This window comes from Diceros bicornis, chromosome 16 (genome assembly GCF_020826845.1).
Source record: "Diceros bicornis minor isolate mBicDic1 chromosome 16, mDicBic1.mat.cur, whole genome shotgun sequence".
NCBI classification, from domain to species: Eukaryota; Metazoa; Chordata; class Mammalia; order Perissodactyla; family Rhinocerotidae; genus Diceros; species Diceros bicornis.
Window position 1 is genome coordinate 5052945 of NC_080755.1, and position 27265 is coordinate 5080209.

Genomic DNA, 27265 nt, shown 5'->3' on the forward strand with positions numbered 1-27265 from the left:
ACCATCAATGAATAAGAATTCTTCTTGTTCTGTATCCTCACCAGCATTTGGTGTTGTCAGTGTCAAAGCACTTTTAATTATCAAAATTAAAGAAAGGTAATTTTTTCTCATACAATTGTTTATTTAGATTTAATTCACATAACATAAAATTCACCCTTTTGGTGCATTTATATGGTGACTGACAAATAATAATGTACAACTGGAATCTCATAATGTTATAGACTATTATGACATCAATAAAAAAAATTCACCCTTTTAAAGTATACAGTTCAGTGGTTTTTAGTATATTCACAAAGTTGTGATACCATCACCACTATCTAATTCCAGAACACTTTCATCATTCCTAAAAGAAACTCCATACCCCTTAGCAATCGCTGTCCATTTACCCTCCCCTCAGCCAAAGGAGGGGAAATTTAAGAAGCAGATTATATTTTGATTTTGTCATGTGTGTATTAGTATATATCCATATAATTGATGGATTTTAATTAGGTAGTGTCTATACAAGCACTGATTCTGTTTCGTGGCCTTTTCTTGGTAGAATGGTAGACAGAACATAGCATAGATTATCTTCAAAGTCAAGCATGTGGAGTTGCTTTTCTTTCCTAGCTGGAAGTCCAGAACATGCTGTCCTCCGCCAACCCCAGAGAGAGATTCTGTCCTTCTGTCTTACAGAAGAGCTTGTTGCCCCATTTGAGGCTCTTCCTCTGCAAACCACGGGACTCCGTGTCTAATAGTTTGAAGTCGCTCTTTCCTCCTGGCCGCTTTTCCCTTTCCTGGCACAGTGCATGTACTCAGAGGTCACAGATAAGTGCATAAGAATTTAATTGCTGATGTGAACTTCAATTGGTTAAAAAAAATTCCAGCTTTCAAAACCATTTTGAATATTCCCTGCTGAGTGACTGCCATTTATTTGCTGTTCTAAGCCTCCCTCTGATCTGCAAACACATTTTTCTGTATCGTTTACTGCCAACAGAGAGGCTCAGGCAGGCCTGTTTACATTTTACAGAATAGCTTCATCAGCTTTCTCCTTGTTCCCCTGAGAGGGGTGAGGCAGGCCAGGAGAGGAACAGAGAGAGCTGGGATGGCGGGAGGCGAATGAGAGGACGCGGAATGATGTTGAAAGAGCCAGGGAGCCTGAGAAAGAGGGCGGGCACCTCCTCTGTGTTCTTGCTTCGGTTACTCTGAAACTATAGCTTCCTTTTATCACCAGTGCCTTTCAAGTGCTTTTTGCAAGACATCCAAGTTGAGCTGGCTTATAAGCATGTTCGAATCCAAAGATTACTGAGAAACCAGAGCATAAAAACAAGGGATTTGTCTTCTTACTTTATCCGAATGGCCCTCCTGAGGAAGCTCAGAAGGCAAACAGCTGCCTCCCTGGGCCTGTGTCCAGGGTCTGTCGCAGAGAGTCAGTGATTTCTCTTGCAAGAGCCCTGCTGCAAAGGCCCCTGCAGTCAGGGTCCAAGGACAGGCTCTCTAGATGGCCAGACGGTGCTATCACTAGCATCAGTGGAAGACGAGGACAATGGGGAATTCAGTCCTTCTCTTCTTTCAGAAAGACAATGGGAAATCTTTGGGTTTTGGTATATTCTCCCTAAAGCTCTTGGAATATGTTTGATTTGAGAGTAATGTGAATATATTTCCTGTGTATTTAGGCAGGGATATCTTCAGTAGGAATGAAGTTTTAACTCCGTAGTACATATACCAATCAAGGCCAGACCAAGACATGGGGCTGGGCTTATAATTTGGCAACTCTTAAAACTGAAAATCATTGCATTAGACCCCACCTTCCTTTAGGAGGCAGGTTATTGACTATCTATTCTTACTTGAATATTCCCCTTAGTGGGGTGGAGAGGGTGTCTTATCTCACCCCACCCCAAATAACTTATTCAAGTACTCCTTCTAGTTATATCAATTAGAAATCATTTGGATTAGAAGTAACAATAACAACAATGACAAAGATTAGAGTAGTTTTTAAAAATAGAAGTTTATTTTTCTCACATTTCTGGAAGCCCAGAGATAGCCAGCATCTGATGTTATTTCTGAATCTCAGCAATGTCAAGGCTGATCACTGCAATTTTCTTGGCTTTTCTCTCATAGTTGCAAGATGGCTGCTGAAGCACCAGTCATCTTGTCTACACTCCAAGAAGAGAGAAGGAGGGAGAGAAAGGGTTAGCACAAAGATTTCACTGAAACCATGGAAAGGAATTTTTCTTATGTGACTTAGGCCAGATTGTGTCAGATAGCTACTTCTAGTATAAGGGACTTGGGAAACAAGGATTGGGAGTGGGGTTGAGTCAGAGAGGAGTTCTGATAAATGCAATTTTATTTATCTCATTACGTTTCTAGTGATATTTTAGTGACTCTGTGATATTTTAGTACCCATTATAGCCTTACCCTAAATCTAGCTATGGGCATGCTAACAAGTTAGTTAAATTATAGTAATAACTTAACACATAGGCTTACTATGTGCCGTGCATTTTACATATATTAACTCACTTAATCCTCATAATAACCCCAGGACATGTATATAATTAATATTCCCATTTTACAGATTAGGAAATGGAGGCACAGAGGTTCAAACCTGCTCAAGATCATAGATGTAGGAAGTGGCAGAGCCTGCATTCAAACCTGGGCCAGCTCATTTGAGAGTTTTTCTCTAAATCACTGCATTATATTCCTTCTCTGGCATAAAAATATATATAGCTATACACAGATACACAAATCTCTGAGAGGGCTTCTGAAGTTAAGGAGGGTGACCGTGGGGAAAGCATCTGGACGGGACTGGAGAGATTTGAATTCATCCTGGCTCCACTGTCAGTCGTCGTTCATTCAGCAGGTATTTCTGAGTTCTTATTGTTGGCCGGATTCTGGGAAAATAAGACAGACATGGTTCCTTTATATTCTAGTGGGGAAAATAGTTCCAAAAAGTGAACTAGGCAAATAGATGAAGCAAATGTGGTTGACATGTGGGGAGAAGGAAGTGCAGAGGGCTGAGATGGTGGATCACTGGAGGAATGCTGTGTTGGGGGGCAGGGAAAGACCCCTGAGGAGGCGACATTTACATTGGGGGCTGAATGATGAGAAGCATCTTGCCGTGGAAATAGCAGGAGAATGTTCCAGGCAGAAAACACAGTAAGATAAAATTTCCTAAGGAAGAAAGAGCTTGATTTTAGAGAAACTGAGAAAAGATTAGAGTGCCTTGTGCTAGTGCCAGGGGAGTGCTGTGTATAAGATGCAGGTGGAGAAGAAGCATGAGGACAGGACGTGTTGGGCCAGGAAGCCACAGAAAAAATGTGCATTTTCTTGTAATTGCCATGGGAAATTATATGTCTCCACCGTACTCCCAGCAACTGTTTATATTGTATCATTGTATAACGAGATGTATAATACTTGCTTTGGCTACTTCATGGGGTTAAGGTAAGGATCAAATGATGTAATGTGTATGAAGTAAATTGTTGTATGTGAAATTCTTTATAAAATAAGACATGATAAAGGCCCATAGAGTATTTCTTAGCAAGAAGTATGTCTTTTTAAAATATTCTATGGAATATACTCAGAACAATTGAACTTGTGATTAGACAGAGCAAGCAGTTCATTAGCAAATACAATGTTAAAAAACATCTGATATGTTTACAATGTTCTCTGGGAGTTCCACTTCCGGTTGGGACAGAGACGAGGTTGTGGCTGACTATCTTTTGCACTGTAACAATTAGAGAGAAAAGAATAAATATAAAAATCATTTGTTTTAAAAACTATGGTGGAGAGCTATGGACACATAGAAGTCTAAAGGAGCTAAATTTCAGGGAGGGAAGAGCTCTTCCTAGGTGAGCAGAGCCCAGCGGTCATTTCCCTCCCTGGGCATGTCTCTCTCCCCGAGTGTGTGCGCTGTTGGGAAGAAGATCACACAGCTGGGCAGACGGACTCTGCTGGGGCGAGGAGACACCAATGGAGCCATTGACGCTGCCTGTACTGGCACAACAGCTTGAGATCTGTCGAAGCCCCAAATGCAGAGCTAATCCTCCACACCTGACAGTTCTCCCCACTGCGATTTTTGCTGAGACCCCAAAAACACAGGAGGCTGGGGGCTAGGCTCCAAAGCAGAGAGAGATTTCTGTAGTCCTGTGGTATTTCTCCCAAAGCCCTCTTACAGGGAGGGACCTTTAATACAAACAGGACAGATCACCCCCTCAAAGCATTTGGAAACTGAGGTAACCTAAAACTAATTAAAGCTGCAGCCCAGTCCAGACCCAGCTCAACTCCTGATTGGACTGAAGTGGTCTGTCCTCAACTACCTCCAACTACCAGACAGAGAAAAAGGCTTGCCCTTCTGGAGGAAACACTATCTACTCCAGTTTTCTAGAGTGCTTTTAAAAACAATATCTGCCACACAACAAAAAGTTATGAAATTTGTAAAAGGAAAGGAAAATGTGACCCATAAACAATTGACTATTTGTTAATCAATATTAGCAGACATACTGACAGCACAGATGCTGGCAGTAAGAGACAAGAACTTTCAAATAACAATGATAAATATGTTTAAAAAATTAGAGGAACAAAGAATTAAAAATAGAGATGCCCTATGATCCAGCTATACCACTACTGGGAATCTACCCAATGAACCTGAAATCAACAATCCAAAGAGGCTTATGCACCCCTATGTTCATTGCAGCATTATTCACTATAGCCAAGAAATGGAAGCAACCTAAGTGGCCCTCAACTGATAATTGGATCAAGAACATGTGGTATATATATACAATGGAATACTACTGAGCCACAAAAAAAGACAAAATCGTCCCATTTGCAACAACGTGGCTGGGCCTGCAGGGTATTATGTTAAGTGAAATAAGCCAGAAAGAGAAAGACAAACACTGTATGATCTCACTCATATGTGGAATATAAACCAACACATGGACAGAGAAAACTGTATTGTGGTTACCAGGGGCAATGGGAGTGGGAGGTGGGCACAGGGGGTGAAGGGAGACATATATATGGTGATGGACAAATAAAAATGTACTACCCAAAATTTCACAATATTAAAAACTATTAAAACATCAAAAAAAAATAATAAAAAAAAATTAGAGGCAAAGATGGATGAAATGGATAAAGGATGAATAATGTCAACAGAAAAACAGAATCTCTACAAAGAACTAATTGGACATTCTTGATATGAAAAAACACAGTATCAGAATTGAAGCATTCATTGGATGGACTTGACGGCAGACTGGAGACACAGAAGAAAGGAAAAGTGAGCCTGAAGGCAGGGTAATAGCAATTCTCTAAACTGAAGCAGAGAGAAAGAGTGAGGGGAGAAAAGCAAAGGAGACCGTGAAGGATACTTGGGACAACATCAAATGGTACAGTAGTCGTGTTGTTGGAGTTCCAGAAGAAGAGGAGAGAGGGAGTGGGACAGAAGAAATATTTGAAGAGAAAAAGGATAAGATATCCCGAAATTGATGAAAAACATCGACCTACAGATTCAAGAAGCTCAGTAAATCTTAAGCGGAATAAATACAAAGAAAACCACAATCCTGGCATTTCATAGGTAAGCTGCTAAAAACAAAAGATGAAGAGAGAGAGAAAAAAGACATTATATTTAGAAGAATGTCAATAGGAATCATCCTTGACTTCTCATCAGAATTGAGAGTCCAGATGACAATGGAATGACATCTTTAAAAGGTTTAGAAACAACAATAAAGCTGCCAGCCTAGAGTTCAATGCCCGGTAAACATATCCGTCAGAAATGAAAATGAGTTAAAGACGTATTCAGAAAAAACTCTGAGGGAATTTGTTGCCAGCAGATCCACAGAAATGCTGAGGAAAGAGAGAGGAAATGCCAGAGGAAGTTCTCAGAGCTGACTGGGACGGATCTGTTATGGATGCAAGGACATACGTGAAGGGAAAGAGCGCCAGAAAGGAGAAATACAAAAGACTGCTTGCTTGTGAAAAATGTTATTGACGTTTTTAAACCAACAACAACAATAACTATCGTGGGATGTAAACATGGAAAGAAGCAACATGTATGACAATAGTAATGAAAAGCATGTAAGGTATTTACAGGAGTATAATTGTAAAATATTAATTCAAGGAAGACAGTAATAAATTATAGATCTCCAGTAATCATTAAAATGTAATACAAGTTATTTCTAAAAAAGTAATAGAGGGAAAAAATGGAATAATAAAATCTTCTTTTAATGCCACTTTGAATTTATGGTAATTACCACGCACTTAAAATCTAATTTTAAACCTAGTGGTGTTTTCCCAACGGAAGTTGCTGTGTAATACAATTGCATTCTGTTTTTCGTGTAACGTTTTCCTGCTATTGTTTTGGAATTAAAAAATACAAACAGTTGATGAAGCTTAAGCTCTATTTATCCTAATATGGCAAGGTGTGAAGCTGCAGATTAAGGCTCATCAACGTGTTCGATAAACTGGAGGATCACAGTCATGTGATGCTTTAAGACTGGGAGGTCACGGTCCCTACACCTCCCTGGGTGAAGGGGGAAATATTTGGATCCCTAACTACAAAAGTAAGAACTCTTCCAAATGTGCCTGTCCCAAAAATGCTGTCTGACTTCTTTGCCAAAAAATATAGTTGACCATTGCAATTAAAGGATTCTTTAGGTGGATTGTCTCTAAACAGTGTGTTAGTCAGATGCCCCTGACGAGTATTTCATATCCGTCCCCTGCCCCCAGCAGAGTTTTATAAAGATCTCATCTCTGAGATTCCTTATGACATGTTTTTGAGTGGGGAAAACAAGGCAGCTTATAGAACAATATTGATATGATACTTATGGGAGAAGACCTTCCGTTTTTGCTTTATAGAATTGTATATTATTTAAACTTTTATACTTACAATATACTGCATTATAATTTTTAAAAACTTGGTTCTTGTCTGCTAAAACTGTAAATTTTTTGAAAGTCAAACATATTATTTTTTAAAGAAATAAGCCTAAAAAATTCCAGAACTAAAGAAGTTGGAAGCATCTATATACTTTTTCTGAATATGGTACATGGAGGGCAGTAGGCTTTGTGAGCAGTGGTGATTAATTACAGTTTTACAAGAAGTAGACATTTGTGCTTGTATTCTATGAATTTGTCAGTAGTTTTTAGTATTAACCTTGTTGCAAAAGGGAAAAGGCTTAAAAGCCTAAAAATAATAAAGAGAACAATAACTATCTTGATACCTTTGTTGATTTTGTACGTTTTCAACCACTAGAATGTGTCTGTCCTATCAAACTATAAAGAATTCAGTGAAAAACTCTTATTACCCAATTTCAAACAAGGCTGCCTAAAATTATTTTTTATCACACAGCACAGCACAGCACAAAAAATAAAAATGGATATTTTGTATTTTCCTGAAATGCTTTGAATTTTAAAAATAAATTGGCTTACTCGTTGGCAGTTAATATTCAAAACTAGAACTACTTACAGTTTGGTACCATGAAAGAATCAATGATAAAATTACAGAAATTTCTATTAAAGGTGATTTAGAAATCTAGGATTACCAGAGGTATAGACAATATGAGCACACGGAATTTTTTTCTTATTCCCCTCTCCTTTTGTACTCTCACGCATATCAGTGCTTTACATATGCTGTAGACACTGCTCAATTTGATAACAATCCACTAGTGCACATCAAAATTTAATTGTCCATAAGTGAGTCATCGTGCCCACGGCTGGATGTTTCTGTGCCGTCACTCTGGTTACATCTTTCCATCTGGGAGTTCCTGTTTTGGGTGAAACAGCTCAGACCACACATTGGTTAAGAGGTGGTCTCAACCTTTTGGTTCCATTCCACCTGAACCCAAAGAGAAGGCAAACGTACAGGAGTTCTTTGAAAGGAGTTGCATACCCACACCAATTGAAAAATCAAAAAGAAAAAAAGAACAAGAACACAAGATTTTACTGCATAAAGTAACTCAGTTATTCTTCATGATTGGAGACCGAAGTGTTCCAGTTAATCAAACATTCTGTTTCTAGGAAATGTAGTATTTGTCAGTCATATATCATGGAAGTCAAATATTTAAAAAAACTTTTTCCAGTTTTTTTTTTTTTTTTTGGTGAGGAAGACTGGCCCTGAGCTAACGTCTGTGCTCATCTTCCTCCATTTTGTATGTGGGACGCCGCCACAGCATGGCTTGATGAGCAGTGCAAACCTGCGAACCCTGGGCTGCTGAAGCGGATTATGTGAACTTAACCACTATGCCACAGGGCTGGCCCCTTTTTCCAGTTTTATTGAGATATAATTGACAGATAACACTGTGTAAGTTTAAGGTCTATGTGATGATTTGATTCACATGTATATTGTGAAATGATTGCCGCAATAAGGTTAGTTAACACATCCATCACTTTACATAACATCCATCACTTTACATAACAATGTTTTATTTTTACATAAATCACCAAAATCTCAGAATCTCAGCATTTTGGCATCTCTCTCTCCTACTGTGTCTCTTGTTTTTTAAACCAACATTTGTTGAAAGTTTTTCTGTTCTAAATGCTTTACATGTGCTAATTCATTTAGTCCTTGCAACAGCCCCATGAGGAATGTGCCCCAGAAAGCTACTCCATACCTTGCTCAGCTGTCTGTCTCCTAGATTGGGTAGTGATAAGAGAATCCCACACTGCCCTTCTCAACGGCAGCCTCTGTGCTCAAGGTTTATGCCCCACTGCCCCATTCTAACGTAGGGTTTTCTATTTAATGTTATAGATTATTTCTTCTCACTATCTCCTTATCTCAAAAGCCAATTAAAAAAATTTTTTTTTCAATTTGAAAAAATTCTGATAAAATACACTAAGGTAAAATTTACCATCTTAACCATTTTTAAGTGTACAGTGCAGTGGTATTAAGCACATTTACATTGTTGTGCAACCATCTCCACCATCCAGCTCGAGCTCTCTTCATCTTGTAAAATTGAAACTCTGTACCCATTGAGCAACTCCCCATTGCCCCCTCCCCCAGCCCCTGGCAACTGCCGTTCTATGTCCACCTCTATGAATTTGACTACTCTGTGTATTCATATAAGTGAAATCATGCAGTATTTGTCTTATTGTGGCTGGCTTGTTTCACTGAGCATAATGTCTTCAAGGTTCATCCATGTTGGAGCATGTGTCAGAATTTCCTTCCTTTCTAAGGCTGAATGATATTCCATTGTATGTATACACTATATTTTGTTTATCCATTCACCCATCAGCAGACATTTTTGGGTTGTTTCCACCTTGTGGCTTTTGTGAATAATGCTGCTATGAACAAGGGTGTACAAATATGTCTTCGAGAACCTGCTTTCAACTCTTTTGGGTATATACCTAGAAGTGGAATTGCTGGATCACATGGTAATTCTATGTTTAATTTTTTATCCTCAATTTTTTGAGGATACTGTTTTCCACTGCAGCTGCACCATTTTACCTTCCCACCAACAGTGTACAAGGGTTCCGATTTCTCCACATCCTCTCCAACATTTGTTGTTTTCTGTTTTTTTAATAGTAGCCATCCTGATAGGTGTGAGCAGCCAACTTTTTACACCCTTCTCTGTCATCTTAGATACTTTCAGAGGCAAACTTTGACTATATATATTTTGACTAATACAAATGACTTCCTAATTTATGAGTGTGTGAAAATTATAAAAAGTATTTTCTGGAGCCGGCCCGATGGCATAGTGGTTAAGTTCACACACTCTGCTTTGGCGGCCTGAGTTTCATGGGTTCGGATCCTGGGCACAGACCAACACACCGCTTGTCAAGCCTTGCTGTGGTGGGGTCCCATATAGAGTAGAGGAAGGTGGGCACGGATGTTAGCCCAGGGCCAGTCTTCCTCAGCAAAAAGAGGAGGATAGGCAACGGATGTTAGCTCAGAGCTAAATCTGCCTCACACACACACAAAACAGTGTTTTCTTGGTAATTCCTATACAGCCACAGAGTCGTTATGAATTACAGAGAATAAAACAGAAGGGCTGCCACTGATGGAGATGATTTCCTCAAACCCTCCTCTACTGCACTAACTCCATTTCCCCACTGATTTCAAACCTAAATTGAATTTTGTGATTTATAACATAAAAGACTCTGATTCTCATTCACAGATATTATTCTTTCCTCAGAAAATCCATTCCTCGCTGCCAAAGAATTAACAGAATGCTTTCCAATGAATCCCTACCTTCACCTGCATTCAGCCGCTCCAGCTCACAAGCCTCCGTAGACAGCGCCTCCATGGAGGATTTCTGGCGGGAGACAGAAAGTGTTAAAGAGAACAGCATGAGAGGACAGGAAGGGCAGACGCCAGCTGAGGTCAAGCCTGTGGATGGTAAGGTGCTAGATGTGCTTTCCTGTGTGCTGACTGTCTCTCTTTTATGCTCTCTCTTGTTATGTCGGCAGGTAGGAATCATCCCACTAGTAGTTTGACAAATGAATTACTAGAATTTGGCATATCAGCTACCTGCTCCCACTGACTTATATCTACTAGACGTGCTGCGGGTGGCTTCTAACCAAGGTAACATGATCTGAAGGAGGGCTGTCAACAAAAATCCAAACTGATCCCTTATAAATCTCTACTTAGGGATGCTGTGCCTACCTATTGATTTGATTCACCATCATCTAGCAGACTGAATACTCTAATTTTGGTGGCTTTGACATCTGTGTACTTGACTATTAATTACCAAATAAACAAACAAACAAAAAGAGTGAGAGAGAGAGGAAAAATTGCCAGTATAATTTTGGAGGAAAAAAATCTTTGACTTTGAAGTATTTACCAGTATTAATGTATTTAGAGAATGAATTGTCTTGTATTCCACAAAATAAAAGCCATATAAAATATACTAGTTTTCAGTGAAACTAAATAGAGGGTTGAGGACCAAAATAAATAAATAAAAGAGTATAATTGTCCTTAGTTTTAAAAAAAGCAAAATTACTCATCTGGGGTTAAAAACATAGATCATCTCCTCCAGGTCCTACTTATCAACAAGTAAATACCCAAGACTTCCAAGAAAGGCTGAAGGTAGTTTAGTAACTATACACCTAAGAATGTTTTCATTAGCCAGTGATTAACTTCAAGACAATACCAAGATAAATGAAACCTTAAAAAACCTTGTCCTTCTTCATTCCCTTTTCTACCAGTCTGTCTTTCTTAGGACTAAGAAATAACAGTTTAGATATATAAATTAGTATACTTCACATACCATTGGAAAAAGTCCCAGCACACATCTGATGAGAATCCATTCAAGGGAAGTGACCTCCGTCAGTGAAGTGCATTCTTGTTCCTTTTACTTACTTCGTTACATTTTGCCTTTTCAGATCCAGCAAGACAGAAAGACACAAAAAGGAAATATCTCCTGTTCTCCACTCCTTTGTCTTGCTAGCTGGGTTTCCATATTAAAAACCACGAGTTCATACTGAGACCCTCCAATTCCAATCCAACACCACAGGGCTTGCTGCTGTTTTTCTGTATTTAGAACTCCCTCCTCAAATCCTCAGTATTGCTCATATAGCTCCCGTTATCCTCAGTATATGCACTCATTTGCTAGAGTACACAGAAAATATTCTCAGGTTTGCTAACCTAAACTACTACAAAAAGCATACCTGCTAACTAGAGTTTAATATTTATTTACAGATGTTTTTCCTTGAAGTATATGCACAGATCTTGTGTACAATTCAATGAGGTTTGATAAATGCATGCACTCTAGTAGTTTCACACTAATCAAGAGAGAACACATTTCAATTGACTCAGAAAGTCTTTTCGTGCTTTTTCCCAATCTTGTCACTCCCCTAGACTTGCTATCCCTGGCCAGAGGCAACCACAGTTCTAAGGTTTTTACATCATAAATTCATTTTGGGTTTGGCTTCTTTCACTGATCATAATGTTTTAGAGTTTCATCTGGTGGATCAGTAGTTCATTCCCTGTTATTATTGGGTAGTTTGTACTAGTTTACTAGGGCTAGTGTAACAAAGTACCACAAAACTAGGTGGCATAAAACAACAGAAATTTATTCTCTCCCAGTTCTGGAGGCTCGAAGTCTAGAATCAAGATGTCAGCATGCTCTCTCTGAAGGTCCTAGGGGGATACCGTTCCATGCCTTTCTCTTAGCTTCTGGGGTTGCTGGCAATCCTTGGTGTTCCCTGTCTTGTAGACAACACATCATACCATTCTTTATGTCTGTAGTCACACAGCCTACTCCTTGTGTTTGTGTCTGTGTCTCTCTTCCTCTTCTAATAAAGACAACAGTCATACTGGATTAAGGACCGACCCTACACCGATGTGATCTCATGTCAACTTACATCTTAATCACATCTGCAAAGACCCTGTTTCCAAATACGGTTACATTCACAGGTACTGGTGGTTAGGACTTCAACTTATCTTTTTAGGGGACACAATTCAACCCATAACACCAGTATTCCATTATATGAATATACTACAATTTGTTTATCCATTTGCTTGTTGAGGGACTTATGGGTTGTTTTTAGCTTTGGATATTATGAATAAGGCTGCTATGAACAATCTTGTAAAAGTCTGTTTTGTGGAGATATGTTTTTAATTCTCTTGGATATATAGAATTTTTCATAGAACATGTTTAACTACATAAGAAACTACCAGCATTTTTCCAAAGTAGTTGTGCCATTTTACACAGCCTCCAGCAACGTATGACAGACAAGTGCAGTTGTTTCTCATCCATGCAACATTTGGTTTTATCAGACTTGTTAATAGTGAACAGTTCTAGTGGATGTGTGGGGGTATCTCATTGTGGTTGTAATGACATTTCACTGATGACTAAAGATGTTGAACATTTTTTTCTGTGCTTATTATCCATTCATATATCTTACTTTGTGAAATCTTTGGACTATTTTAAACAAATTGTCTTTTTATTATTGACTTGTGTGAATTCTTTATATATTTTGGATATGTCTTTTGTCAGGTATATATATTGCAAATATATCCTCACCGTCTGTGGCTTACCTATTCATATTCTTAGTGAGGTCTTTTAATTGAGTATTTCTCTCTCTCATTCTGTCTTTCTCTCTCTCTCTAGTTTTTCAGTTGTTTGCAGCCAGTATATAGAAATACAATTGATTTTTATACCTTGACCTTATATGCCATTACCTCCCTAAATTGCTTTTTTAGGACATCCTTTCTAGGCAACTTCTAGATTTCTTAGGATGTTCCATGTAAACAAAGAGGTCATTTGTGAATAGAGACAGTTTTACTTTTTCCTGTCTGATTTTTGTGTTTTTATTTCTTTATCTTGCCTTATTGTACTGGCTAGGGCCTCCAGTATAAGTTGAATAGAAGTGCTAACAGTGTGTATTTTTGCCATGTTCCCAATTTTGCAAGGAAAGGGTTCAGTATTCACCATTAAATGTGATAGTAGCCTTAAATTTTTTATAGATGCTCCTTATCAGATGGCCCTGTATTCCTAGTTTTCTGGGAATATCGTGAATAGATGTTGAATTTTTCTATGTGCTTTTCTAGCATTTTGGTTCCTTGAAAAGATTAATAAAATCTGTATTTCTTTTGTGTATGTATTTGTGTGTTTAATTTTATTGCTTTTTCTACCTTCCTAATGTGGAAACCTAAACCATTGGTTTTAAATCTTTTATCTTTTTGAATATGAACAATTCCCTGAAGCACTGCTTTTACTCTGTCCTGCAAATTTTGGTATGTCATATTTTCATTATCATTCAGTTTTAGATGTTTTCTCATTTTTCTTCTGTATTTTTAAATTTCCAAATATTTGTGGATTTTTTAGACTTTTCATTGTTATTGGTTTCTAAGTTAGTTGTGTTATGGTTAGATAACATAGTTTGTAAGTTTCAATCTTTGAAATTTGTTTAGACTTATTTTATGGCCCAGCATATTATCTGTCTTAGTCAAGGTTCCATGTGCACTTAAAAAGGATGTGTTCTACCATTGTTGGGTGCTATTGTACTCTGTAAATACCTGTTAGATTAAGGTGATTTGTACATTTGATTAAATCTCTTATATCCTTACCAATTTTTGTCTAATTGTTCTATCAATTACTGAGAGAAGATTGTTAAAATCTCCAGGTCCCATTGTGGATTTGTCTATTTTTCCCTTTGATTCTTTCAGTTTTTGCTTTTTATATTTTGAGGTTCTGTTGTTAGTTGCATATATATTTATGATTGTTATTCCTCCTTATTGAATTGGCCCATTTTATTGTTATAAATGATCCTCTTTGATACTTCTAGTAATACTCTTTGTTTTGAAGTTGGCTTTGTTTAAAATTGATATGGTCACTCTGGCTTTCCTAAGGTTACTCTTTGCAGGGTATATCTTCTTCCATCCCTTTACTTTCTACCTATCTGTCTCTTTTTTTCATATTTTTTGTAATTTCTCTGTTGACATGTTAGCAATATTGCTTTGATTTTTTTTTTTAGTGACTGTTCAGGTATTATAATATTCATCCCCAATTTATCACAGTCTACTTAGAATAAATATTATACTTCATATAAAATGTAAGAATCTTGCAGCAGTATAATTCCATTTCCCTTCCTGTCCAGTGCTTTGTACTATTGTCATAGGTATAACATCTACATATGTTATACATGCATCAATATAGCGTTGTATGTGTGTACTTCTTATATATATTTTTGTTTTGAAATAATTTCAAACTTACAGAAAAGTTGCAAGTACAATTCAAATAACTTGTTTTCTGGAGCCATTTGACCATTTGAGAGTAGCTTGCCAATTTACCAACCTGATGCCCTATCACTGCTAAGTACTTAGGTGTCTATATATATACATTTTTCATCTAAAGTTGTATATATATAAAATTTTTGTTTAATTGTTCTATCCGTTATTGATTGATAATTGTTAGAAGATTGTTAAAATCTCCAACTCTGTGGATTTGTCTATTTTTTTCATATATTATATATATATATTCATCCTCCATATAGTGACAGTATAACTATTAAAATCAAGAAATTATTATTTTATTAATTTATTTATTTTGGTGAGAAAGGCTGGCCCTGAGCTAACATCCATGCCAGTCCTCCTCCATTTTGTATGTAGGTCGCTGCCACAGCATGGCTTGATGAGTGGTGCGTAGGTCCGCGGCTGGGATCCGAACCCGTGAACCCCAGGCCACGGAAGCAGAGCATGTGAACTTAACCACTATGCCACTGGGCTGGCCCCAAGAAATTATTTTTGATGGATTACTATTATCCAATTCTAAGACTGAATTTAACTTCTGCTAATTCTTCCTATTTTATCTTTCATAACAAGAGAATCCAGTTCAGGATCACTTGTTGCACTTAATTGCCATGTTTCTTTTATTTCTCTACAGTTTGGAACAATTTCTTTGCCTTTCTTTGACTTTTATGACCTTGATACTTTTGAAGATTACAGGTTATTTTCTAGAATGTTTCTCTATTTGGGTTTTTCTGGTATTTTCTGATGATTCAGATTCAGGTTACGCAGCTTTGGCAGGTCTCAATGCTTTGTTCTTCTCATCACATTCTATCAGGTGGCACACAATTTTGATTTTCCTATTACTGATGATGTCCACTTTAATAGCTTACTTAAGGTGCTATATGCACGTTTCTCCAATGTATAGTTACTCTTTTCTTCCTTGTAATCAGTAAGTATTTTCATGAGAGGTACTTTGAAACTATGTAAATATCTCATTCTACATCAAGTTATCAAATTATTTCTTTATATCAGAATGGACTCCTAGTTTATTTAGGGGGTTATCTTTTACTGTCACTTATTTTTATGCTCCAAGTGTCCTAGATTTGATCTGGGAATCAGCTAGGAAATATATATGTATGTGTGTACATATACAATATATCTATGTGTATTTATTACATACATATATATACACATTTACATCTATATTTCTATAATTAAAGACATTTAAATACATGAGTTCACACCTATACCTTCAGTTCCAACCTAATACCACTAGATGCGTTGTACTTTTCTCCCTTTCCGTGTTTGTGACTCCCTTCTTAGACAGTGAGAAAACTGGATCTTATTATCTTAAGAATATATATTTATTTGATCAGTCGCCCTGTACATTACCCATTTCCCTTTCCCTCTCATGGTTTCTCTTCTCATCTCACTTGGGCTCCAACATCCCAGTCTAGACTGTTCCTCTGCATAGATGCCTGCCTTGCTTTGCTCCAACTAATGGCTTTAGGCTTCAGGACTAAATTTTGGGGGAAGAGGAAATGGCTATATGTCTTTTAAAGAAATTAATATCCACATATTTAACATTTCTACTACTACTTTTTTATATATCCAGTATCCCCTTAGCCTAAAGAGCTTCTTTTAGCATATCTTACAGCGCAAGTTTGCTGGTAATAAATTCTCTTGATTTTTACTCATCTGGAATGACTTTATTCCGCCGTCATTCCTGAGGGATATTTTTGTTGGATATATATTATTGGTTGACAGGGTTTTTTTCCTTTCAGGATTTTCATGATGTCACCCTATTGTCTTCTCACCTCTTCTGTTTCTAGTTTTTGTGAGAAATATCAGCCCTGTGCTCATGTCAGCCAATCTTCCTCTTTTTTTCCTGAGGAAGACTGGCCCTGGGCTAACATCCATACCCATCTTCCTCTACTTTATATGGGACGCCGCCACAGCATGGCTTGCCAAGCAGTGTGTCGGTGCACGCCCGGGATCCGAACCAGCGAACCCCAGGCTGCCGCAGTAGAGCGCGTGCACTTAACCACTTTTGCCACCAGGCCGGCCCCTCTGACTGCTTTCAAATTTTCTTTCTATCTTTGGTTTTCAGCAATTTGACTTTAAGATGCCTAAGTGTAGTTTCTTTTGTATTTAATCTACTTGGTATTAGCTGAGCTAGTTGGTTTTCACAAATTTTGGAAACTCGGACATAATTTCTTCAAATATTTTTTTCTACACTGCTCTCTTCTCTGAAACTCCAACTACACATATATTATACTACTTAACATTTCCCATAGGTCACTGGGTCTCTGTTTTAAATATTTAAAAATATTTTTTTGTCTTTCAAATAGGATCATTTCTATTGATTTATCTTCAAGTTCACTGTCTCTTTCTTTTAAAGTCTCTAATGTGCTGTTAAGCCCTTCCAGCAAATTTTTATTTAATATATTTTAATTTCCAGTTCTATAATTTGCATTTTAGTTCTTTTAGTTTCTTTTTTTATACTTTTCACTTCTTTGCTAAAATTGTCTGTTCACTTATCATGAGCATCTTTTCCTATAAGTCCTTGAGCATAGGTATAATAGGTGCCTAAAGTCTTTGTCCCTCATCAGAGTCATCTCAGAGTCGCTATTGACTACCTTTTCTCTTGATAAACTGGTCCTTTTTTGTTTTATTTTTTATTGTAACATTATTGATGGTGTAATATTGTAGTATTATTGGTATGTTTCAGAGACTCTGTATTCCATTATCTTTCTCTAAGGGGAGTTAATTTCAGTTTTAGCAGTTAACTTGGCTGGACTCATACTCCCTACTCTGTCTTCCCTGCTCTATGCAGCATCTATAACTTTGGTCACTGCTCTTTTTCAGTAGGATGCTTGGAGTCTCTCATAAACCTTTTTAGTTCAAGGTTTGTTCAAGGATTTGGCCAGAGTTTATGCACAACTTTCTGCTATGTGTCTCCTCCTAATAGGAATATGTCCCTCACTTTCCAGCTGTTCTGGTAATCCCATTCTCTATCCTCTGACCCTTCAAATAAGTAAGACCCTGGCTTTCTGTTAGAGTTCTAGCCACCCTGTACTGCAGGGATTGGAAAATGACCTCAGTTGAAAAGTTGTATAAACACAAATCTCACCCAGTACATTTCCTTTCATCAAAATTTAATTGTTTTCAGTTCCTGCCTACATTTGGTTCCTCTGCCTTACCCTCAAATAGTTAATTTATGTACTTAGTTCAGAGTTCATTGTTATACACACAACTGTTATTTCTATACAAGATACTTTATGTTTACTGGAAGATTTTATTCCCTTTTTGATATATTTCCCCAACAAACTTACTAAGGTGGTGGATTTTCAGTATGGAATGGTACGTATGATAGCTACACTCATTTTTAAAAGTTGATGTTTTGACATACAGCAACTAGAAGGATGTGCAGCTATGACATACAACTATCTACTGGGGCTTTGGGGGAAAAAAATAAATAAATAAATAATTTTAAAAAAAGTTGATGTTTTGTATTCATCATTTTATGACATAATAATTGCTTAATTATATATTTCAACTGAAATTTAATTAATTAATTAATTCAACAAATATGTGTACCTACTCCATGAAGGCACTATGCAAGATATTGATGTTAGAGTTATAAGCAAAGTCAAAAATGTTTCCTTCTCTAATGCAATTTATGATCTACTGGAAGAGAAAGCAATTAATGAAATAATATAACTAGATATGTTATTTTGGGGAAAATTATTTGAAGAGAAAAGAAATACAGCAGTATTGGGATAGGTAGCAGTAGGACCTAACTTTGTCTGAGGGGTTTAGGAGAAAAAGACCTCACTGAGGGAGGAATGTATAAACTGAGATCTGAAGGATTGAATGGCCAGTAATTAGGCATTAAAATAGAAGGGCTGGCATGTCCAAAGGCCTTGTAACAAAATAAAGCATGACGCTTTTGAGGAACAAAAGTAGCTAGTATTGCCACAGAAGAGAGGGTGAAGAGAACATGGTATAAGTTGTGGCCAGAAAGTAAGCAGCTTCATACCTTGTGGTCCATGTTAAGGGTTTCATTCTTAATCATAAGAGTAATGAAAAATTGTTTCATTATTTTAGAAAGGGGTAATGGATTTATATTTGCATTTTGAAAGGACTCATTTAGTTACAATATGGAAAATGGATTGGAAGGAGAATTGGGAATGGGAGGAACTGTTGGGAGGCTACTGCAGCAGTTCAGGTGAGAGATGATGGTAGCTTAGACCAGGGTCATGGCAGAAGAGAGAAAGAAAGGTGGAAATTTTTGAGAAATAATAGTAGGTAACATTAAAAGTTCTTGGTGATGTATTAGATTTGATGTGTAAAAGAGAGGGAGATGTCAAGAGTGGCTCCTGGGTTACTTGCTTGCCAAATTAGATGGACAGTGAGTTTCACTTATTGAAATGTGGAATACTGAAAGACGCCTAGAGTTGGGAACAAAGACTTTGAGTTCAGGTTTGCACATGTTGGGTTTGACGTGTGATTGCTAGAGCCAAGTAAATATTGAGTGGGCAGTTGGATATATGGAGCTGAAATTCAAAGGAGTGTTCTATGTTAAAGTTATACATTTGGCAACTGGGTAATGAGCACAGGATTGCATCATCCGTAATGCAGCAAATAGGAGTAACATCGATCTCTCCTACAGATATTTCTTTCCTATGGAAAATATATATTCCACACATTCTGCAGTCTAAGTCCAAGGAATTAGGCCATCCTCACTCTAGTGTATGTTAACTCTAACCTTACCAATTACTCCTTCCTCCCACTCTTTCATTTGCTTACAGAGGCAGAGGGGCAAAAAATCCAATTTTTAAAACTTTAATATTAAACTATACAGGAATACCTCATTTTATTGCACTTTGCATTATTATGCTTCCAACATATTGCATTTTTTTTTATTGATGTTTTAATGGTTTCTAACATTGTGAAATTTTGGGTTGTACATTTTTGTTTGTCCATCACCATATATATGACTCCCTTCACCCCTTGTGCCCACCCCCCACCCCCACTGCCCCTGGTAACCACAGTCCAATTTTCTCTGTCCATGTGTTGGTTTATATTCCACATATGAGTGAGATCATACAGTGTTTGTCTTTCTCTTTCTGGCTTATTTCATTTAACATAATACGCTCCAGGCCCATCCATGTTGTTGCAAATGGGACGAATTTGTCTTTTTTTATGGCTGAGTAGTATTCCATTGTATATATATACCACATTTTCTTGATCCAATCGTCAGTCGAAGGACACTTAGGTTGCTTCCACTTCTTGGCTATGGTGAATAATGCTGCAATGAACATAGGGGTGCATAAGCCTCTTTGGATTGTTGATTTCAGGTTCGTTGGATAGATTCCCAGTAGTGGGATGGCTGGATCATAGGGCATCTCTATTTTTAATTCTTTGAGGAATCTCCATACCGTTTTCCATAGAGGCTGCACCAATTTGCATTCCCACCAGCTGTGTATGAGGGTTCCTGTTTCTCCACATCCTCTCCAACATTTATTGTTTTTTGTCTTGGTGATTATAGCCATTCTAACGGGCGTGAGGTGGTATCTTAGTGTTGTTTTGATTTGCATTTCCCTGATGATTAGTGATGTTGAGCATCTTTTCATGTGCCTATTGGCCATCTGTATATCTTCCTTGGAGAAGTGTCTCTTCATTTCCTCTGCCCATTTTTTGATTGGGTTGTTTGTTTTTTTGTTGTTCAGTTGTGTGAGTTCTTTGTATATTATGGAGATCAACCCCTTGTCAGATGTATGTTTTGCAAATATTCTCTCCCAGCTGGTTGGTTGTCTGTTCATCTTGATTCTGGTTTCATTTGCAAGATACTGCATTTTTTACAAGACCCTCCACCAGCAAAAATATTATGATTCGCTGAAGGTTCAGGTGATGGTTAGCATTTTTTTAGCATCTTTTAATTCAGGTATGTACATTGTTATTTTAGACATAATGCTATTGCACACTTAATATACTACAGTATAGTGTAAACATAGCTTTTATATGCACTGGGAACCAAAAAATTCGTGTGACTTGCTTTATTATGATATTCGCTTTATTGCAGTGCTCTGGAACCAAACTCACAATATCCTTGAGGTATGCCTGTATTTGTAAATTTGTCTTCAGAAATGAAAATCCTATCTAAGACTTAAGTAAAGGAAGACTTCCAAGTCATAACCTACTAATTTAAAAGGTTTATTATTTTAGATTAGAGCTGCTAAGCTTAAGTTTACTTTTGTATTTTCTATTAAAGGGACAGCTTGTAAAGCAAATGAAAAATGAAAACAAGATAACAAATAAAAGATTCACCTAGCTAAGAGATTGGGCCTGTAAAGCACCTTAGAAGGCTTTGTCCCTGGACCAATGATGCAATAACGTAAGCAAAGTCTAAGACTCCTACACTGATGCTTTGACAGGCTGTGTACAAATCAGTCTAATCTGCTCTTTAAACAAACCTCATTCAGATAATGCCTGTTTGGCATAGTTCCCAAGAAATGTATATGTAGTGGATTTTCTGTTGTAAGATATTGTTATTCTGAATTCTTTATTATTCTGCACATCTAATTTACAGTAGTGATTGATTCTCATTATGATGAATTTTAAGTTTTTTAATTGCCTTCTGAAAAAAGGAAGCATTACCTCATGTTCAGAATAAGGAGAAAGGTAAGCGAAGGAATATCTATTGAACACGTACTCTGTTCCAGATTCTTTGCTGTCTGTCATCAATGCATTGACAAAACAATCCTCATAGCCACCTCATACTTTTGTTATTATTAACTCTATTTTGCCAAGAGATATCCTAAAATTTTCTGAAGTTGTTCAGCTAGTAAATGGTGCATTGGGATTTGAGTGATTTAAAAATCCTTTTGTTGTGCCATTAAACCACTCTTTTTCTATTATGGTTTTAGTTTAAATACTCATAATTTATCATTTTTTGAAATTGGTAGTGAAGATATGGCTTATATTTAACTCTGGCAAGGAAAATTACCTTACCAAATCTGCCAATTAACTTTACTCTACTAGAAAATACTCTAAAATTTGACTTGTTTGAAAAATACAATAGACATTCTTATAGGCATTTCCCACAATTATTATGGAAAAAAGGACAATCTTAATATATTGTTTACTGATATTTCTTATTCACTGATATGCACAGACCTACGGATACACACATCATCCAATCCTACAGAGAATGTTCTAACCTTCTCTTGGTAATGTTATTTTACAGAAGGAGAACTTGAAGCAGAGTGGTTGCAAGATGTGGGTTTATCAACCTTGATCTCAGGTGATGAAGAGGAGGATGGGAAAGCCTTGCTCTCTACATTGACTCGAACCCAAGCGGCTGCGGTGAAAAAGAGATATAACACTTACACTCAAACCATGAGAAAAAAGAACAAGCAGTCTGTCAGGGATGTCAGAGACGTCTTTGGAGTCAGCGAATCTCCTGTGAGTAACGAACATGGCTCAAAAGATCTCATTTGATTGCAGGCCCGGCGGGTGGGGATGTGGAAAAAATATCAGGAAAGGCTGGTTACCTTTAAGTTTTAGAGAAAACGACAGCAGACAGCACAGCACAAAATTTTACAAATATGAAACTTAAGTGATCATTCCTTATCTCCCATACAGCAGTCTCCCTCAACACTAAATTTATTCCCTTCTTTGTTTTAGTTGCAGAATAACTTCTTTGGTAATGGAGCAAGTCTTTGTGGATGGGATACACAAAGCCTTTACTTAAATCTAGGTACTAATGGAACTGTGGATGGGCAAAGGAGTCCCAGAGAAGTATTATAAGCAAGTCCAGGTGGTTTGTTCTAAATGCAGTGAGGGGAAAGTGGGTAGGGTAGTCTTTGTGTTCAAATAAATTACAATGGTAAAAAGTGAAAGATACCAGCATTAATTAAGTGGTCAAGAGAATGATTCAAAAAGTCATAAGAGAAGGATCACATGTTTTCTGAGAAATGGCTGGTTGAAATTCCAGCTTGCCCGTAGAGTTCCATGACTACAGTTTTAATTCTGAGGCTATTAGTCACGTTCTCGTATTTCTATATTTGTTTTACTGCTAGCTCTGCCTTATAACTCATTCATTCATTCATTGCACCATTGCAATAATTCATCATTGAGGCAACAAATACTTATTGGATGCATTCTCTGTGCAAGATCCTATACTAGGCTCTGTGCAGATAGGCTTCTTGGAACTTTGGGGGTAATTAGTATGCAGAAAAAGAGGAAATGATATCCTGCTGCAGTTACAGATGAAGCTGCCTGGGGCAATGTAGTTAATCACTCTGATTTAGGTTTCTCATGTGTTTAATTGTAATAGCAATAATGACATAAATTAAAACTCAAGGATATTGGGTAGCAAGTGTGGTTGAAGACAGTGTCCATTTGAGTTACTTTAGATTGTCTGTAAGTCATATCTTCTCTTAGACATATTAATCACGTTGGGTAGTTGCTAGGGCAGCTTACATATACCAAGTTAACTTTTGCGTTTGTGCAGTCCTTTAGAACTTTCTAGGGTGATGGAAATGATTATTTCTGTGCTCTCCAATATGGTTGCATCAGTTACGTGTGCTGCTAGCACTTGAAATGTAGCTAGTGTGAGTAAGGAACTGAACGTTTAATTTTATTTAATCTTAATTGATTTAAATCTAAGTAGTCACACATGGCTTGTAGCTAATATACTGAACAGCACAGTTCTAGAATCTTCTGCTGTATATAATGATATACCTGAAGTAAGCGCATTTTGAGTTCTGAGTTGTTTGAACTTTCAACCTAGTTGAAACCTGTGTCTTTCTGGAAGGTTAGATTTTTTATAGCTGTAATTGAGTAAAGGTGATGCCCACACCTTGAAGCAAGTGTTGCAGCCACATGAGTCCTGGCCAAGATGCCTATCAAAGAAAAGGCTTACCCTGCTGGTTTAAATTCCCTGGGTCATTTTTCAGTTGTCTCCCAGATCATCTTGACAGAGTCCTAAGAACGTTCCCATTTCTTTTTTTTTTCTTGTGAACAAGATCAGCCCTGAGCTAACATCTGTCGCCAGTCCTCCTCTTTTTTGCCGAAGAAGACTGGCCCTGGGCTAACATCAGTGCCCATCTTCCTCTACGTTATATGGGATGCCGCCACAGCATGGCTTGACAAGCTGAGTGTCAGGGCGCGCCCAGGATCCAAACCCTGGGCCCCCGCAGTGGAACGCGCGCACTTCACCACTACATCAGCAGGCCGGCCCCTCCATTTTTATTTCCAGCCACTCAGACTAAGATTTTTGCTCTTCCCTAGCAAACTGCAAGATTGGAAAAGTTATAGCTTCTTCTGAATCCTCCAGTTGCTCAAGAAAATGCATAACCAGCTTCTTTAGGTTTCCTAAAACTTGAGACATGCAGTCACGTAGAAACAGTGCTCCTCCCTCTGCTTTCGCTTTGACGCTGAAGGGAAACAGAAAGTGGGCACGGACTCATTGGGTCTTTAAGTGTAAAAAGAAATGAAAAGTCTCTTCCTTTTCCATAACACGCAGGTGCAATAGACTGTTTGGTGTTTAACTCCGACAAAGGCAGAGAGAAGGCCGCGTTTGTGATGGACAGGGAGAATGGCCCTGGGGCGCTTCTCCAGTCCACCTTCCTCCTCTCCCCTCCAGTCTTGCTGCTGAAGCCTCAGCACTAGAGTGAATTGAGAATGGGGGACAAGGCAGGGAGAGTGGTCGTGGTCGCAGGTGAAAGAAAGCCCGTATGTTCTGGGAGTAGAGGTCTTGTGCTTCCTGAGAAATGGGGCATCTGGAAGTCGATGAGAGCCTGGCAATGTGTACACTACTTAAAATTCAGATTGTTCTTTGTCACAAATGTAAAAAGCCATGTAAAGCTAGCCTTTTAAAAAGTATTGTATGTTTACAATGTATGAGGCCTAATAAGCATCTTCACAGATTTTTTTCCTAAAAAATTAGCATCTGCTTCTGCCACGTAGAGAGACTTGGGAGTTTCTTAGAAATGTACCTAAACTTTGTTTCCTGTTTGAGTCCGACAGCATAAAGGCCGGTTCCCCCCTCCCTCCTTCTCTGGCTCAAGTACCTGTCTGCCCTGGTCTGTCTCTGAGTGTGTGGGCCCCTCCTCCTCCTTCTTCTTGCTCTCTCTGCCTCTCTGTCTCCCTCCTTTATCCTCTCCTACTTTTTATTTCTTTCTTTGTCATCATTTACCTACATTAATAGAACAGTTACCTAAAGTTTCCATTTCACTTTCTTAATGAAGATTTAAGATTAAGTTTCATAAAATAGTGTTGCATTAATCTTAGATATATGAATCTGACCTAGTATACTTATCTAGTGAAGATAGAAATTCATTAATTTAAAAGATAGCTGTGTAGATTACACTAGTCCTTTTCTTAATTTTTTGAGCATAGATTCCCATGCTCAAAATAATTTTCCTTCAGAATTTTGCAGAGATTTGTCCGTTATCTTTTCTCAGGCACCATTGCTGTGGGGAAGCACAGTGTATACCTCAGTCTTTTTTCCTTTGTATACAAATGTGGAAGCTTTTTGAATTTTATGTTTATCGTTGGAACCTTGAAATTTGACCTTTCAAAACATTCCCTCCTGGTCACTACTAAGTGAGCTCTTCAATGGGAGAGCTCGTTCTTTGTTCATGTTCTGCATATTTTCTTCTGACACTTAAAGCAGGTATTTGCTCCCTTCATTTCTCACTTACCTCCGCGTGGACCTCCTGTAAGATGATTGTTACGTTGTTTGGATTGAATCTCAGGATCTCTTAATTGTTCTCTTGTATTTTCCAAACTTTGTTAGTGTGTGTTTGTTCTGCATTCTTGCATATCCCTTCACCTTCATTTTTTACATCGGTAATTTGGCCATAGTTGTATTAATACTTCTGCTTTTCATTAATTTTTAAAAATTTAATAGTCATATTGTTAATTTACGAAAACCTCCCCATTCCTCAGTTTCCCCTTTATTTTAGTAATCTGTTCTTGTTTCTTGGTTACAGTAGCCTCTCAGCACTCTGAAGGTCCTAAATTAAACCTCAAATTCCAGGGTTCTCTTCTTCTCCTTGAATTATCTGTTTCCTTCAGGGTCGTTTATTTTTGGTTTCATTATTTTTGACATCATTACATTGCTATTGTTCAAATGATTTTGATCCTTGGGTGTTGATTCATATGTGTTAATGGAGGACTAGATTGATTGATTGATTAGTATAGGTACTGGCTATATGTTTCCTATACAGTTATGTAGACCCGTTTTCTCCCCAAAATTCTCCTGTGAATAGGAGTCTGGGCCTTGTGTGAATGGTGAAGTGTGCCAATGTCAACCCGTCACACTTCACTTTGACACATAAATATGGCATCAATGCCAAAGTAACGAGTCCCGAGGAATCGTAATTTATTTCCTTTTCAGGCAAATGTAACTTCTCTTTTTATACTCCTGTCCGTACCCTTTTAGACGGCCCCAGTGAAGGACAATTCAGCTTTCTTTCTGTCCGGGACCACCACACCCATGCTAGGACAGCCACCACCACCCCCAGGCGGGTGGTCACTCTGTCACCAAGAGGACACTTGTTGGGTTTTACTTTGGAGTCACATTTCGCTGCTGCCTGCTGTCCAGGATTCGAGGGAGGAAAGGTCTCCTGGCCTCTGTTCAGAAAAATATTCTTCCGTTACTTTGGTCATTGTCTTCTTAATTGGGGGATGTCTTCCTGCTCTTTTTATTTTCATTCTGAATATGTGCTTTTTCTGGATCAAGATTTACCTTCTACATGTTTTTCTCTTGTACATTTTTTCAGGCTGAGGTTTTTCTCAACCCTTATCAAAGCATTCTCGTTTACTTTTTATCTTCTAGGAACATCCAACAATTTCTGTTCTGCTAATGGAAATGTTTAGTGCTTTCTAGATCTACTCTTTGAAAAAGGTATTTCTATTGACACTTTGAGTGATTTGCAGGGAGAGGAGAGAGTGGTATGTGCATTTTGCTATTTGGATCCAATTTTCTTGTGGTAATTGTTTGGTAGCATTTGTTCATTTCCAAAAAGTGGGGATTTTTTCCTTATTATAAAAGTAATACAGAATCTTTTGGAAACTTAGAAAAATATGGACAAGCAAGGTGAAAAATGACTATTTCTATGGGCCCAAATAAAATTTTATGATTTCATTAAATATACAGTAAATGTAATTTTCAATGGAGTTCTTAACATAAAGGAACAGAATATTTAACCCTTGTTTTAATAGAGCCATTATACACTAAATCTCAAATACTAAATCCACCACTGGATACGTAGCACAAGGTCTGTAGTCCTATTCATCATGAGCAGAATTCCAGTGCCCAAATACATTTTTCCAATATTCAGAAGATGTGAATCAAATATTCCTTTCAGTAACACATTTAATTGAGCAAAATAGTCAATCTATTTCCAATTTCATAATTGATAAACATCTAAAGGTGGAACCGATTTATAATTGACTGTACAAGTATAGTCATACAGTCTGTTTAAAAAAATGTGATTATATCACTTATATTTACATTTGACTGCACGTAACAGAGAACCCAAGAAATCATCAGTTATACAAATATGGATTTGTTTTTCTCTCTTTAAGAAGTTGAAGATGTGTTCCTTTTCCTTA

The 27265-nt window shown here is 37.6% G+C and overlaps 1 protein-coding gene across 8 annotated transcripts in view; it reads left to right on the forward strand.

The window, feature by feature from the left end:
* ARHGAP28 (Rho GTPase activating protein 28) overlaps positions 1-27265 on the forward strand; it is a 258404-nt gene that overhangs the window by 87959 nt on the left and 143180 nt on the right. For 7 of the 8 annotated variants that reach the window (XM_058556686.1, XM_058556685.1, XM_058556684.1 and 4 more), the window contains 2 exons: positions 10095-10297; positions 21885-22102. In XM_058556686.1, the coding sequence (XP_058412669.1) occupies positions 10095-10297; positions 21885-22102 (421 nt within the window). Of the gene's footprint in view, positions 1-8230; positions 8264-10094; positions 10298-21884; positions 22103-27265 lie in introns of those variants that run through there. The other variant, XM_058556683.1, reaches the window with a different exon arrangement.